Raw genomic sequence first — 14,117 nt, forward strand, 5'->3', positions numbered from 1 at the left:
GTCCCCCCGCAAAAAAGCAGAAATCTTTAACAGAGCAAAACACAAGTGAAGTCTTTGAAAGTTTATTTTGCACTAGGTTAGACTATACTAAATTTAGTTTAATCCTTTATCCAAGTGTGAGCAAACAAAGTTTGCGCCTGAAAATATCTTCAGGACTGAGGAAAGGTAGTGCAACACCAGGCAACTCGGAGCAAAGGTTGACCAAGCTATCATCACTCCTGTCTCAGTATCTCCCATAATGCATAATCAATAATACCCAGACCGGTTTGACCTTTATTGAGGTTTCATCAGTGGGAGCCAGGCCCAGAGGTGGAGATACCAAGGCAGAAGCAATGGAGAGGTCATCTTTACCAATAGGAGTTGCCAAAAGGTTGCGCAAAGTTTGTTTGCTGACACTTGGATAAAGGATTAAACTAAATTTATTATAGTCTAACCAAGTGCAAAATAAACTTTCAACATCTTTCTCTAAATCCAGAGTAATTTAATAATAAGGTGGCACACCTTTTGGCGACTCCTATAGGTAAAGATGACCTCTCCATTGCTTCTGCCTTGGTATCTCCACTTCTGGGCCTGGCTCCCACTGATGAAACCTCAATAAAGGTCAAACCGGTCTGGGTATTATTGATTATGCATTATGGGAGATACTGAGACAGGAGTGATGATAGCTTGGTCAACCTTTGCTCCGAGTTGCCTGGTGTTGCACTACATTTCCTCAGTCCTGAAGATATTTTCAGGCGCAAACTTTGTTTGCTCACACTTGGATAAAGGATTAAACTAAATTTAGTATAGTCTAACCTAGTGCAAAATAAACTTTCAACATCTTTCTCTAAATCCAGAGTAATTTAGTAATAAGGTGGCACACCTTTTGGCAACTCCTATAAGTAAAGATGACTTCTCCATGCATGGTGGGGTAATGCTGTAGCCTGTGAAGTTAACTGAGGCACGGCTGTTGCTGTTACCCTTCCAGATGAGCAAATGAGTGGCTCTGCTCGGTAGTGGGGGAGCCTGCCACGGTGTGGAGTCAACTGAGTTTCTGACTTTCTGATCCTGCAGGTTGCTCATTATCAGGTGATCCAGGGGATTTTACGAGTTTTTGGAAAGGTATCCCCGCACTTAAAGGGAAACCGGTCTGGGTAGTAGCCCTTCCCTTAATGCATAACATTATACATATCCGCAAGGAGATGTGTTTTGCATTATGGGAAATACTGAGATAGGAGTGATGATAGCTTGGTCCACCTTTGCTCCGAGTTGCACTACCTCAGTCCTGAAGATATTTTCAGGTGCAAACTTTGTTTGCTCACACTTGAATAAAGGATTAAACTAAATTTATTACAAGTGAAGACTAACAGATCTACGCAATCTGGCTATTCCTTCAGAAACACCGTTCACATAAGGAATTGGTAATGCAATGAAACACTCGTTGGGAGACAGATGACAAGGAAATTCTGTAGCTATTAACAACTTTGTTGACATAAGACTTGAAGCAATTTAGGTTGCTTCCTCACCCACAGAAGGATATTTGTAAACCTATAGTACATTTTGTACTGTGGGTGGGCTAAGGATTCTTTCTATTTATCAACTTAATATATATATATATATATATATATATATTTGTATTTTTGAATCTATTTTTTGCACAGACTGGAAACTCCATTCTAGAGACCAATAGAACTTTTTCAAGCCACTTTAGGCCTCCACAGTGGTCTCACACCAAGCGATGAAATTTATCTCCCACCTAAAAACAACCACAAACATCGCTGCCCACAGCAGGATTTGAACCTGCAGCCTGTTGGTTGGAGAGTGGGTATGCTAACCACTTGGCCAACCAGGTGGCCTTAAGGTGGATATCTTGAGATATCTATGCTTCTATAGTGCATGAAGAATGGGCTCAATGTATCAGTTTTAATGGTGCTTGATTTTTTGACAAGGATGATGATAATGATGTGAAAGAGCATGAAGTCGGCATGGACTTTCTAAGTGAACATAGCCTTCACTTCTCCATTTCTAGAAATGGAAAAGTGAAGGCTACCATCTGTCTGACTAAAACAGCAATTAATAATTTTCTACTTTAAGAGTGAACTGGTGTGAAAAAATCTGTGAGAGAATGCTGCCAAATTACAAAACTATCATCCACATATGTCCATGATATATTTTAAGTTTCTTTCTGGTTTCTTCATCAGAAGCACCATTATCAATGACTGTGTTCATATTTTAAATTTGGCTAGTAGTAGGATCATCAGAAAGAGAAATAACATGTCAAGTAGTCACAAAACATTAAGTTTTCTGTAATATTTATTCCAGTTTTGAACTATTAATGCTTTCCTTTTATCATCTTTAATAATAATAAAATTGGTGTTTCTCCTTAGAAAGAGCAAGGCCTTAAATTCTGAACATCAGTAATTCAGAAATGGAGGCTTGGACTTGAAAAGGATTTTGTGTAATCTGAGACGGAAAGTAGTTGGCTGTATCTGAAGGATCATCATGTAACACTTTACAGGAATGTCATTGAGAGCTACAAAATCCAGACCTTTAGCAGCACATTTATTTCTTCAATAGAGAAAAATGCTGACCTGAAAAATTAATCACTGTCTTATAAGGCTCTCTAGATGATGAAAATAAAATTCATAAAGAGAAGACATAACAGTTAATAAGATAACCTAATTTTCATATATGTTTATCCCACATAGTAGCAAAGACTTGTCAACAAGATCCTTGTTGGCAAGGTCTTTGGCAAAGTCAATAATTATTTTAGGGTTAATAATTTATCTCTGGTTTAAATTTATATAGTTAGAATCTTAGTGTATTTTAGACTATGTCACGTATGAGTAGCTCACATTTTTATTATCTAGTTATCTCCTCTCCTTGATTAACTTAAGTCATACTGAAGATGCTCTAGGTAGCAGAGCAAATATTTTTCTATAGGTAGTAATTATTTATTAATTATAATTATTTATAATATTTATACATATACATACACATTACATATTTATTTATTGAGGATTCAAGTCCTGTAATTTGGAAAATGCTATCAATAAATTTAATAATTTCAATATTATTAGCAAAAAAAAACAAAAAATTAACTAAACATATATAATGACTATAAACATTACCTCTTTTCTTAATTCTGCAATAACTTTGGCATACTTTGTAATGTGGGTATCTACACTGAAAACATTCTTGCTGATCTAAAAAAAAATATCATCCATTAACTTTATTACTATGCTACAATGCATCATCATTTTATGATATATACCTTCAATGGATATACTAGGTATTATGGTTACCATCATCATTATTATTATTAACAGAACTCAAAGAAGTATAGTGATGTATATTCACTCAATGAGTCAATAACTCATTGAGGGAATATACATCACCTACACCAGCTGTCATACCCCTTTCTTAAATTCGCTCACACAGATTACACTCAGAACTTCAACAGGCAAACTGTTCAACTCACTCACTGCAGTGAGAGAAAAAAACTGCACACAACTTAACTTCTAAGGGTGTCCCCCTTGTCCTCTCTCCACCTTCTAGGTAATGAAAATATTTTACAGGACATTATAGATCTTTATCATGTCATCCCCTCTTTTTCCTGTCTACAATGAGACACAAAAGAACTGCATATTGAGAATATATGAACTGCAGACACAGTCTGCAGTTCATATATTCTCTGTGTATATTTATTTATATATTGAGTAAGGGAGTTCTTTTGAGAACTGCATATTGAGAATGTATATGAACTACTTCAGTATATGAACTGCAGACTGTGTCTACAGTTCATATACTCTCAATCTATCCTTGTAATCTACATTCCACAATCTCAATATCATCTTTGTAACTGTTCTTTGCAATCTTTCCACTACTTCTTAATCCCTTTGGAACCCAGGAGGGAAATCTGCACACAGAAGTCAGATATGTTGTATCAAGTCCTCGTAAAGAGCCAAAATGACTTCCATATATTTAGCATGTTAATGTTTTTGTTTCAACATCACAATTATCCTCTGAGTTATATGACCCTGTAAAACCTCTGAGTTATATGACCCTGTAAAAGAAAGGCAACAGCCTTTCTCTGACCCTACCTGTCTTTGCATCAACAGCAAACAACTGAAGACCTCTTGTCAGGCCATTCCCAATACCATTAATATACAAATTAAACAACAATGGTTCAAGGACTGATCCCTGGTGCACACTGCTATTTTCCTTAAATCGGGCAGATACAAGATTTTCTGATATCTGTTCTGATACTTGTCTGTCAGTTATCTATACTTATCTAAGCCAATAGTTTATATTCCAATACCATATTCTCCAGTTTATATGCAACAGCCTTTCATGTAGTAACCTATCAAATGCCTTAGCAAAGTCCATCATGATCGACCCATTCCCTTTATCCAACTCAGTCATAACATTATTATAAAATATAAGCATAGCAGAGCTGCATGAGAAGAAGGGAGTGCAGTTTGTAGATGTGTGACATGTATTGGAGGGAAGAATGGATTTATACAAAGAAGACTGATTGCATTCAAATGGCTTTGGTAAGCTGAAGAGAAACTATTACTAGAAAGGAGTGCAGTGAGTGATGTGAGCAAGAGATCAGAGGAAATAAGACATGAAGTGAAATAGGAAGAGAGTAGAACAGATGAGGCTGAAGTGCTTAGTAATGGAAATTACCAAAAGAAACTACTATTACTGTGAAAGAAATGAACAGAGACAGGAATGCAAGAGAAATAAGGAAACAGAGAGGGTGAGCAGGGCATAGAGGGAGATATGACATCAGGAGAATAGATGTTGGAAGTAATAGTGAATATGTGCATTGAGATGATCGGCACAGAAATGAAATAGATTGAGATGTGGGGGGGGGGGGCTAGTTGAGGAGATATACGAGATAAGCTGTGATAAAGGTGGATGGAGTGTTTGGGGAGAAATCGCAACCAACAAGTGGCTTGGATAGGATCACTTACAGACTTAAAAGTGAACTGTATGTTTGTTTTCAAATGTCAGAAATAAGGGAGATAAAATTGTTTCACTGAGTTCATTCACCCAAAAATTATTGGAATAAGTGAACCATTGTTGAATGAGGATGATATCCTGAAGGGAATGGAAATGGAAAGGGCTACAGTGATTTTTGCAAAGATAGAAAGGACAAGAGGGAAGGAGGGAGTGCTACTGATGATAGCAGGGCAATTATGTCCACATAAGGTAGACATGAAAGAAGGAAATAGGGGGAAGGTTTTGAGGCAGTGTGGTGTGAAGTGGAGGTTGACAAGAAGAGATATTTAGTTGGATGTTGCTATAGGCCTGGGAATGTGGAGGGTGATGATAAAGAAATGTAAGAGCAACTTAGGTTAGTGAACTAGGGAAAGATGATTATTATGGGCGATTTTAATTATGGCAGTATGGACTGGAATGAAGAGATAGTATTTGGGAATAAGCAAAATGAATTTCTTGAGAGACAACTATCTTAAGCCATACGTAAAGGAGGGTATGTGAAGATAGAGTTTTAGATCTGATCATTTCATCCAAGGATGCGATTGTGAGTGTGGTTTTGCACTTCCCTTCAGTTGGTGAGAGTGATCACCTGGATTGTGGTTAGCCATATGAAGACTTCTGTGAGGAAAGGATATGTGGAATTACAAGGCTGGTGATTATGAGAAACTTGAGGAGGCAATTTGGAGTAGCATGAAATGAGAAGTTGAGCAGAAAAGAAATAAATGCTGCTTGGGAACTGACAAAAATATTTAGCAGCATTAACGTGTGAATAAGAGAGATTAAACATGAAATCTTGAAGAAGAACACTTTGTAGGCAGCACAAGATGAATAATGATAATAATCAGTTGCACGAAGAGTATAAAGAGCAGACCTGAAGAGCGACTCAGTAAGGATAGCACAAGTGCAGTGCGAGCAGAAATTAGCAAATCAGGCTAAGTAAAACCCTAGGGAGTTTTATCAATATGTGTCAAGTAGAAAGAAGAAGATTATGGTAAGAAGATGTTAATGGATTAAAGTGGGAGATTGATAACTACTACCAAGGACAGTCAAGGTGTTCAGTGAGTAGTTCATCAGGGTGTTTCTTCCTCAACGTGAAATCAGAAGCTCAAGTGTAGAATGAAATGAGAGAAGACTTACTGGAGAGTGAACAAGAGATATATGAGGAGTTAAGTAAGTTAGGTGTTCAATAATGCAATAGAACTTGATGACATATCACCATGTGTCTTAAGGGAAGACATGTTCCAGGAAGTTAGCACCAGCCTTGGCCTACCTGTTTAACAAATCTTGCACGGCACAAGTTCCAGAAGAGTAGAAGGAAGGCAAAATTGTTCTGCTTCAAAAAGGTGGTGATAAGGCTAAGACAAATTATAGGTAATTTGTAAATCTGGAGTTGTAGTTAAGATATTGTAGAGGCTGGTGTGAGCTAACATACAAGGGGATTGATGACAGTGGTATTCATTGTGCTTGTCAGCATGCATTTGTTAAAGGGAAGTGGTGTTTAACCAACTTGCTTATGTACTATAACAAGATGATGAATGTATTGGACAAGAGAGAGAGAGAGATGCATATACAGATGGGATTTGACATAGGCATCAGCAAGTTTTTCCAGGTGCAGACTGTGGAACAGACCATGAGTTATTAGTGGCTATGATACATGTGAAACTACGGAAATAGAAGACCAAAACAAGAAAGGAAAAACAAGAGATCTTTTCAAAAAGATCAGAGAACTAACAGGGAAGATTAGTGCCAAGGTGACAATATTGAAAAGTATATCTTACAGAAGCTGCAGACATCAAAGAAAGATGGAAAGAGTAAACAGAAGCCCTTTACAGAAAGGAGCCCAAAATTACTGAGAAATTTGAAGAGCAGGATTATACACAGGAGCCAGTACCACTGGAGAGTGAAGCGAGGTGGGCACTGCAACAGCTATCCAGTAAGAAAGCACCAAGAGGAGATGGAATACCCATTGAGTTGCTCAAAGTCCTGGGAGAAGAGGCAGTTAAAATTTTAACAGCTCTATGTCAGCAAATTTAGATCACAACTACATGGCCTAGGGAATGGAAAAAATCAGTTTATATACCTTTATTGAAGAAAGGTGATGCAAGAGAGTGCAAAAATTACAGAACTATAGCACTGATTTCTCATGCAAGTAAAGTCTTACTTAAGATCATTCAGAAAAGACTGGAACCATTCATGAAGAGGGAAATGCCAAATGAACAGGCAGAGGAACAAGAGATCAAATCGTCAATATGAGATGGATAATAGAAAGAGCACAGGAATATCACAAGAATGTCTACCTTTGTTTCCTTGACTATAGCAAGGCTTTTGACTCTGTAGATCATGTGAAACTGTGGAATGTGTTAAGAACAATGGGAGTCCCAGAGCATTTCATTATCCTTCTGAGGAATCTTTATTATGAACAAGAAGCTAATGTCTGAACAGATCTTGGAGAAACTGAGTATTTCATAATAGGTAAAGGGGTGCAACAAGGATGTATTTTATCTCCGTACCTGTTTAACTTGTACAGCAAATACATTTTAAGAATGGCAGGGCTGGAGGAGTCTTCAGTTGGAATTAAAATAGGTGGAAAAAATATTAATAATTTGAGGTATGCAGATGATACCACCTTACTAGCAGAATGCAAAAAAGATTTGGAGGAACTTATTACGAAGGTTAAAGAAGAAAGTGCTAAATATGGTCTTAAACTTAACCTCAAAAAGACAAACGTTATGGCAACATGTGAACTTAATGATTTTGAAGTAGATGGGGAGAAAATGGAAGCAGTTAACAATTTTGTGCTCCTAGGATCCCGAATTGATAAAGATGGTTATTGTACTGAAGAAGTTAGAAGAAAATTATTACTCGGAAAGAAAGCAACGATAAATTTAAGCAAGATCTTTAAAGATAAAGATATTAGCCTCGCAACAAAAATCAGAATCATGAAAGCAAATGGTATTCCCTGTAGTACTGTATGGATGTGAAAGTTGGACCCTGAGGAAGAGTGAAAGAAGGAAGATAGATGTAATAAATTTATTAAATCCTTTATCCAAGTGTGAGCAAACAAAGTTTGCGCCTGAAAGTATCTTCAGGACTGGGGTAAGGTGGTGCAACACTAGAACGACTCCTTGCAAAGGTGGAGCAAGCTACTAACGCTCCTATCTCAGTATGCTCCCATAATGCAAAACACATCTCCTTGCGGATATGTCTAATGTTATGCATTAAGGGAAGGGCCACTACCCAGACATCAAGGAAGATAGATGCATTTGAATTACGGGTTTGGAGACACTTACTAAGAATACCATGGACTGCAAAGCAAACAATAAATCAGTGAGAGACAGAATAAAGTCAGATTGCTCCATCGAAGCTATGATCATCAAGCAAAAATTGTCATACTTCGGACATATTATGCGAGCAAATGACAGTCTGGAGAAGATGATGCTTGCTAAAGTTGAACCAAGAATTAGATGGGTGGATGGAGTTAAAGAAGCAACTGGAGTGCACTTGGAGGTTCTGAAAGACATGGTCAGGGAGAGATCGGAATGGAGAGTGTATGTTCGTGGAGTTGCCAGGAGTCGGAAACGACGCAATGGAACCTAACACACATCAGCAAGTTATTAATCCAGATGAGGCCTTTATTCTGGCATTATATGGATTATTTGCAGAGATCTTCAAGGTGATTTTGATATATACTGGTAATGGCCCAGAAATGACTGAATAAAGTGGTAACAGATTTTTGGGATGTGGGATATGAAGACAAATTGAGAGAATGCAGTTTTCAAAGCCTTGTGAATAGGAGGAGGAGAGGGGATATGATTGAGGCATTTAAGTTGGTAAAGGGTTGTTACCAGGTAATGTGGAAGAAAGTTTTCACAAATGGGAGATGGGGATAGAAGAAGGGGGACATCTCTGGAAGCTGTATATGCAAGAGTATAAAGAGCAGGTTCTTTACATGGAGAATGGGGTTGATGAGTAGAATGGCAATGCCTGACATTATGATGAATGCAGACACATCAAATGAGTTTAATGCATACTTTGATGGGCTTTGTGTGTAACAGTGTGTACTCCCATGATGAGTCTTCTGACTCCATGAAGGTCTGGTATTAATAATAAATTAGATAATGAAAAAATTTTAAATATTCTTTGGCCTGTGCAGCTTACATAATCTAATTCTGCCTTCCTTATCATACCTGTCACACATCTAGCTACCTTATATTAGTTCTCGTGAACCTGTTGTTTCTCTACAAATTCCCTCCAGAATCTTTCTTGTGAAGTTTCTTGCTTAATTATACCATTCATCCACTTAACTTTCAACTAATTTATCCTCCTAATTCTAGGAATGCAACCTGATGCTGCTTCCATCAAATATTCTTTTACAGGTTTCAACACAATGCCTGTCTTGGGAATTTTTAACACTACATATGACAGATATATGTAATAACTGCAAAAAATAGCCAATTTTCATTTAACAATTATTCCCCATTATTCTAAAGGAAGTGGTACTTTATATATATATATTACTTACATTTAGCTGAATCCCTTTGGCCCTCTCAGCATATTTTAAAGTATTATAGGTATCTTCATAATTTAGAGATGATGGACTGAAATGCAATGAAATAATTTATATACATTATCAGAAAAATTTGAGAAATGAATAACAGGAAAGAAAGGCTTTATTCTGATAAAAACATTTTATAAATACACAATCTAGAAATGTTCCAAATTTAACAAAGAAGTGGTCATGCTTTCAGACAGCTCCGTCATCAGGAAAAAAACACTCATTCTCTCAATGTCCTTGATATATGTATGAAAATACAAAAATCAGAACCATTAGTTGAATATATAAGTTCAAAGTTATAGTCATCACATAACAGAAGTACTCTGCACATGCTACAGAAGTTTTTAAGTATTATGCAGAGAGATAAATTTATTTCTTTACTTTTGTCAGTTACATGAAAAACAGGTTTGATGCATTTTATCTGGAACATAATGCTTCACAAAGGCAAGGCACAGTAACAGTAGTTCATAAGTTGCATGATACTCCTGGATTTAAGTTCAATTAATTCCCATTAATATGCCTTTAAATTTGAAAATAAATAAATAAAATAAAAGAAGTGACAATTTAGTATGCAATACATGAAAATTTCCATGGAGATACATGAATAAATTAAAATTTCAATAACTCAAATAATTTGTAAATTCTTCTAAGTAAAATGAGTGCTCCATGAGAGTCGAAGAATAGAATTAGCTTTGATTTCCAAAAGTTTCTCATAGATTCTGTTGATATTATGATAAGTTCTTTCAAAGTAAAATTACTCAAACTGATATTTCCAATCAAGAGACTATTATGCAATATCTCTCAACTACACAAACTATAATTACCTTTCACCTTGCCTATTCATAGAACACTATTTACAACTTGATTTCATATATATATATATATATATATATATACTTACTTTCATGTCTCCCAACAACCTCTCCCAGTAACCATAGTTATTATTTTTTTTTTAGCAAAAAATGTAATTTCTCTTGCCTTTCTTCACCTAGGTGGTAGAAAGGCAAGACCAAGTAGTTAAATGATAAATTATACTAAGTATTTAATTCACATTAATATTCTTATAAATACAATGAAGTTACGCAATCAATGTATTAATATTTACCAAACCAAAAGCATGTTAATTTTGAATTCTATAAATGTTTATAAATTTTCACAATTGCTACTCATGAGCAGTGGTGTAGCTAGAGCTTTTGCTGCCTGGGGCAGTCCCTGAGTTTGCCGCACCTCCCAATACACACCAAAAATACTACAAAAAGTCAAAACGACATATAGGGAAATAAATTAAAACACTATGTTTATTTTTGAAGTAAAACTTTAATTTCAACATTCTAAAATGTTATTTTTCTTGCTTTTCTGTTAGCAAAATAGTCAATGACATTGACGAAGTCTATTTCATAGTAATGTAGGTAATTCTTAATCAATTTTAATTTAGAAAAACTCCTTTCACAACTAGCAACACTTACAGCAACTGTGAGAAAAATTCGCAGTAATATTACAATATTTGGAACTGAGTTCTCGAGACTGCATTTTAGAATTAACTGCAAAAATTCAAAAAGATTCAAAGTGCCGCCCCCTCCGCTCTCCCCTAGCTATGCCTCTGCTCATGAGTTTATACATTATCTTGTTTGCAATATACTCCTTAATCCAATTATGACAGATGTTTTATCAGGGGTTTAAAAGTGCTTTTTTTTTTTTAAAAAAATGAGAATTGTAAAATAATAAATTACATGGACAATTGAGCTCCTCTTGCAACAGATGATAAAATTAGTGTTCTTCTGTACTGATTACACAAATAAAAACAAAAAAAAAAAATAAGAATAATTAATAATAATTATTAATGTATCCCAAAACCTGCATAGTCTGAAAACACATCATAGTAGATTCATACTATGATGTGTTTTCAGACTATTATATAACTTTGACAGCAAGAAGTGTCACACGTAAGATGGACCCTCTTCTTGATAATATTCTTCACACTCAGACTTGGAAGATGACTAGAAAGACAGCTATTAATAAAAATAGGAAGATGCTTCCTGAGACCAAGAATATAGAGGTCTTTTAATATGCCATTTCTCCAGGCTGAATCATAATCTTTTTTCCATGTCCAAGAAAGCTGAAATCATTCTCATTTCAGGAATGCATCTCTTAGTTTCTAAATGGACCGAATGATCCCATATCAAATGGTGCCTAAGAAAGACACTGTATATTGGAAAGACCATTGCTTTCTTAATACCAGAAATGTCTGGCATTTATCATTTTCTCCAGTATTTTCCTAGTTATGACAACTGACTTGTCACTGATCCCACAACTAAGAACTGACTTATACCATGAATCTGGAAACCCCCCCCTCAGTAACTATTCTGTTGTATAATAAGAGAAGGAAATCCACAAAAGATGGTGGAAGATGTTTTATCAACTCATAATGGGTGTCATTAGACCCTGCTGCTGGCACGAGACACTATTCATCCATCTAACTCCAACCTGATTTATCCTCTGACCTTGGGTATACACTTTGATATTGCTTCCTTTAGACACTCCTTGATCCTTTCTTTACACATTTGTGCAAGATTGGTCATTTGGACTTTATTGATTAAAGGTCAACTAAGGCCATATTGAGCCATGGCAAAGGTTACTCAGCAGTACACAAGGCTTCATGTGAAGAATTTGAAATAAAACCAGAAAATCAAAAAAAATTTTTTTGTCTTCATTATAAAAAAACAGAGAAAAGAAAATATACTTGAAACCGTGTTTTGAGATTATATTGGGACTATTATGTATTGTGGGCTCAAGGGTGCACATTCCTTGATACCTTTCACTGTTCTAAATGTATAGCATAATCCCATCTAATGATTATTTTTATTTGAAAAAATACCTGAATTTTCATTCAAGTCAAAGTATAAAATACACAATCTTAATTTAATGATTACACTATGTCCATACAAGGTAGGGATCATCATCATCAAATTCCTGACATGTACCCTCAAGGGGTGTACAGGATATAATAGTACTACATGAAAAACGTACATCATTACTAACTTCCTATCTACAATTTTCCTCCAAATCAGTCTATTACTTGTCAAGACTACAACATTATCAGATCTTATATTTCTGTCTTCTAAGGCACTTTTTACTATCAATCAGCCTATATCTTGGGCTTCCTCTGGGGTCTTTTTTCCTGCCAACCTGGCAGAGAACACTTGATTTGCTAATCTTTCCTCTCCCATTCTGTTTGAGTGACCATACCACCTGAGATTAGCTCTGCTAACGCATTCCTGGATGCTGACAATGTCAAGTTCTTTCCTAATATCCTCATTTTTAATATGATATTGCCATTGATGCCATCTGTTCACGCCTCTAATCTTTCTCAGGACTCTCATATCTGCAGTCTCTAGTCTTTGGTCAAGTGTTTTACTTCTGACCCAGCTCTCAGATCCATAAGTTAAAATTGGTTTGAACACTGTCTTGTATATACAGCTAATTTAGTATTTTGACTAATTTCTCACTTATTCCATATAAATTTATTCAATTGATTTCCTATCATACCAGCTTTATTGATTCTGTTGTCTATTTCCATATTTAATTTACCATTTTCACTAAAAATCATGCCTAAGTAAGTGAAATGTTTTACTTGTTCCACAGGTTCTCCGTTCACAATGCAGTTGACATTTTCAACGATTCTGCCTACTTTCATTGCCTTTGTCTTTTTATTGTTGACCTTCATACCATATCTATTACAACAACAGTCATTCAATCTAGTCAAGGAATCTTGCAGAATTGCAGGATTTATTTAGAAGTATAACAACGTCCACATAAAGCAAAGACCTGACATTAACATCTCCAATTTTGATATCATGTTTAATACCACTTTCCTTCATAATGTGATCCATATAGATAATGAATAACAGAGGGGACAATGTACATCCTTGTCTCACACCAGATTTAACATTAAACCATCTTCCTGTACTTCCTTCAATTCTAACTGCTGACTTACAACTCAAATAAAGACTAAGTATTGCTTGATATAATGCCCCATTGACACCATATAACTGTAGCATATTGAATAGCTTCTCTCTTGGCACCTTGTCATATGCCTTTTCCAGATCTACAAAACTCAAATAGAGATCTTTGTTATATTCCCATGCTTTCTCAACTATTTGTCGTAAAGTGAAGATCTGATCCTGACAGCCTCTATTTGGCCTGAATCCAGCTTGTTCTCCACCAAGCTTTTCTTCCACAATTCTTCTCAACCGTTTCTCAAGTATACTTGCATATATCTTACCAGAAACACTCAGTAGGGAAATACCTCTGTAATTCTCACATTCAGTTTTATTTTCCTTTTTATATATGGGTACTATGAGAGCTCTACTCCAATCATCGGGAATTCGTCCCTCTGTCCATTCCTTCTGAACTATGCACTGCAAGACTTTTAAACCACCATACTTCAGCAGATCTGGTCGAATATCATCTACTCCTGCTGCCTTTCCACATTTCAAGCCTTTGATGGCTTTTTATACTTCAAGTATGGATATGTATTCCTGGCTGTATGCCTGTTGAATGTTTTTTTTTTTTT

At 35.9% G+C, this 14,117-nt stretch overlaps 1 protein-coding gene across 2 annotated transcripts in view; it reads right to left on the reverse strand.

Annotated features, from left to right (window-relative positions):
- LOC150095716 (kinesin-like protein KIF18A) overlaps positions 1-14,117 on the reverse strand; it is a 207,048-nt gene that overhangs the window by 105,381 nt on the left and 87,550 nt on the right. For both annotated transcript variants that reach the window (XM_090410247.1, XM_090410246.1), the window contains 2 exons: positions 9,512-9,587; positions 3,111-3,185 (listed from right to left, as the gene is read on the reverse strand). In XM_090410247.1, the coding sequence (XP_090266373.1) occupies positions 3,111-3,185; positions 9,512-9,587 (151 nt within the window). The remainder of the gene's footprint in view (positions 1-3,110; positions 3,186-9,511; positions 9,588-14,117) is intronic.

The sequence above is a fragment of the Typopeltis vanoorti genome, chromosome 20 (assembly GCF_054136105.1).
Source record: "Typopeltis vanoorti isolate ZY-2024b chromosome 20, IOZ_Tvanoo_1.0, whole genome shotgun sequence".
NCBI lineage: Eukaryota > Metazoa > Arthropoda > Arachnida > Uropygi > Thelyphonidae > Typopeltis > Typopeltis vanoorti.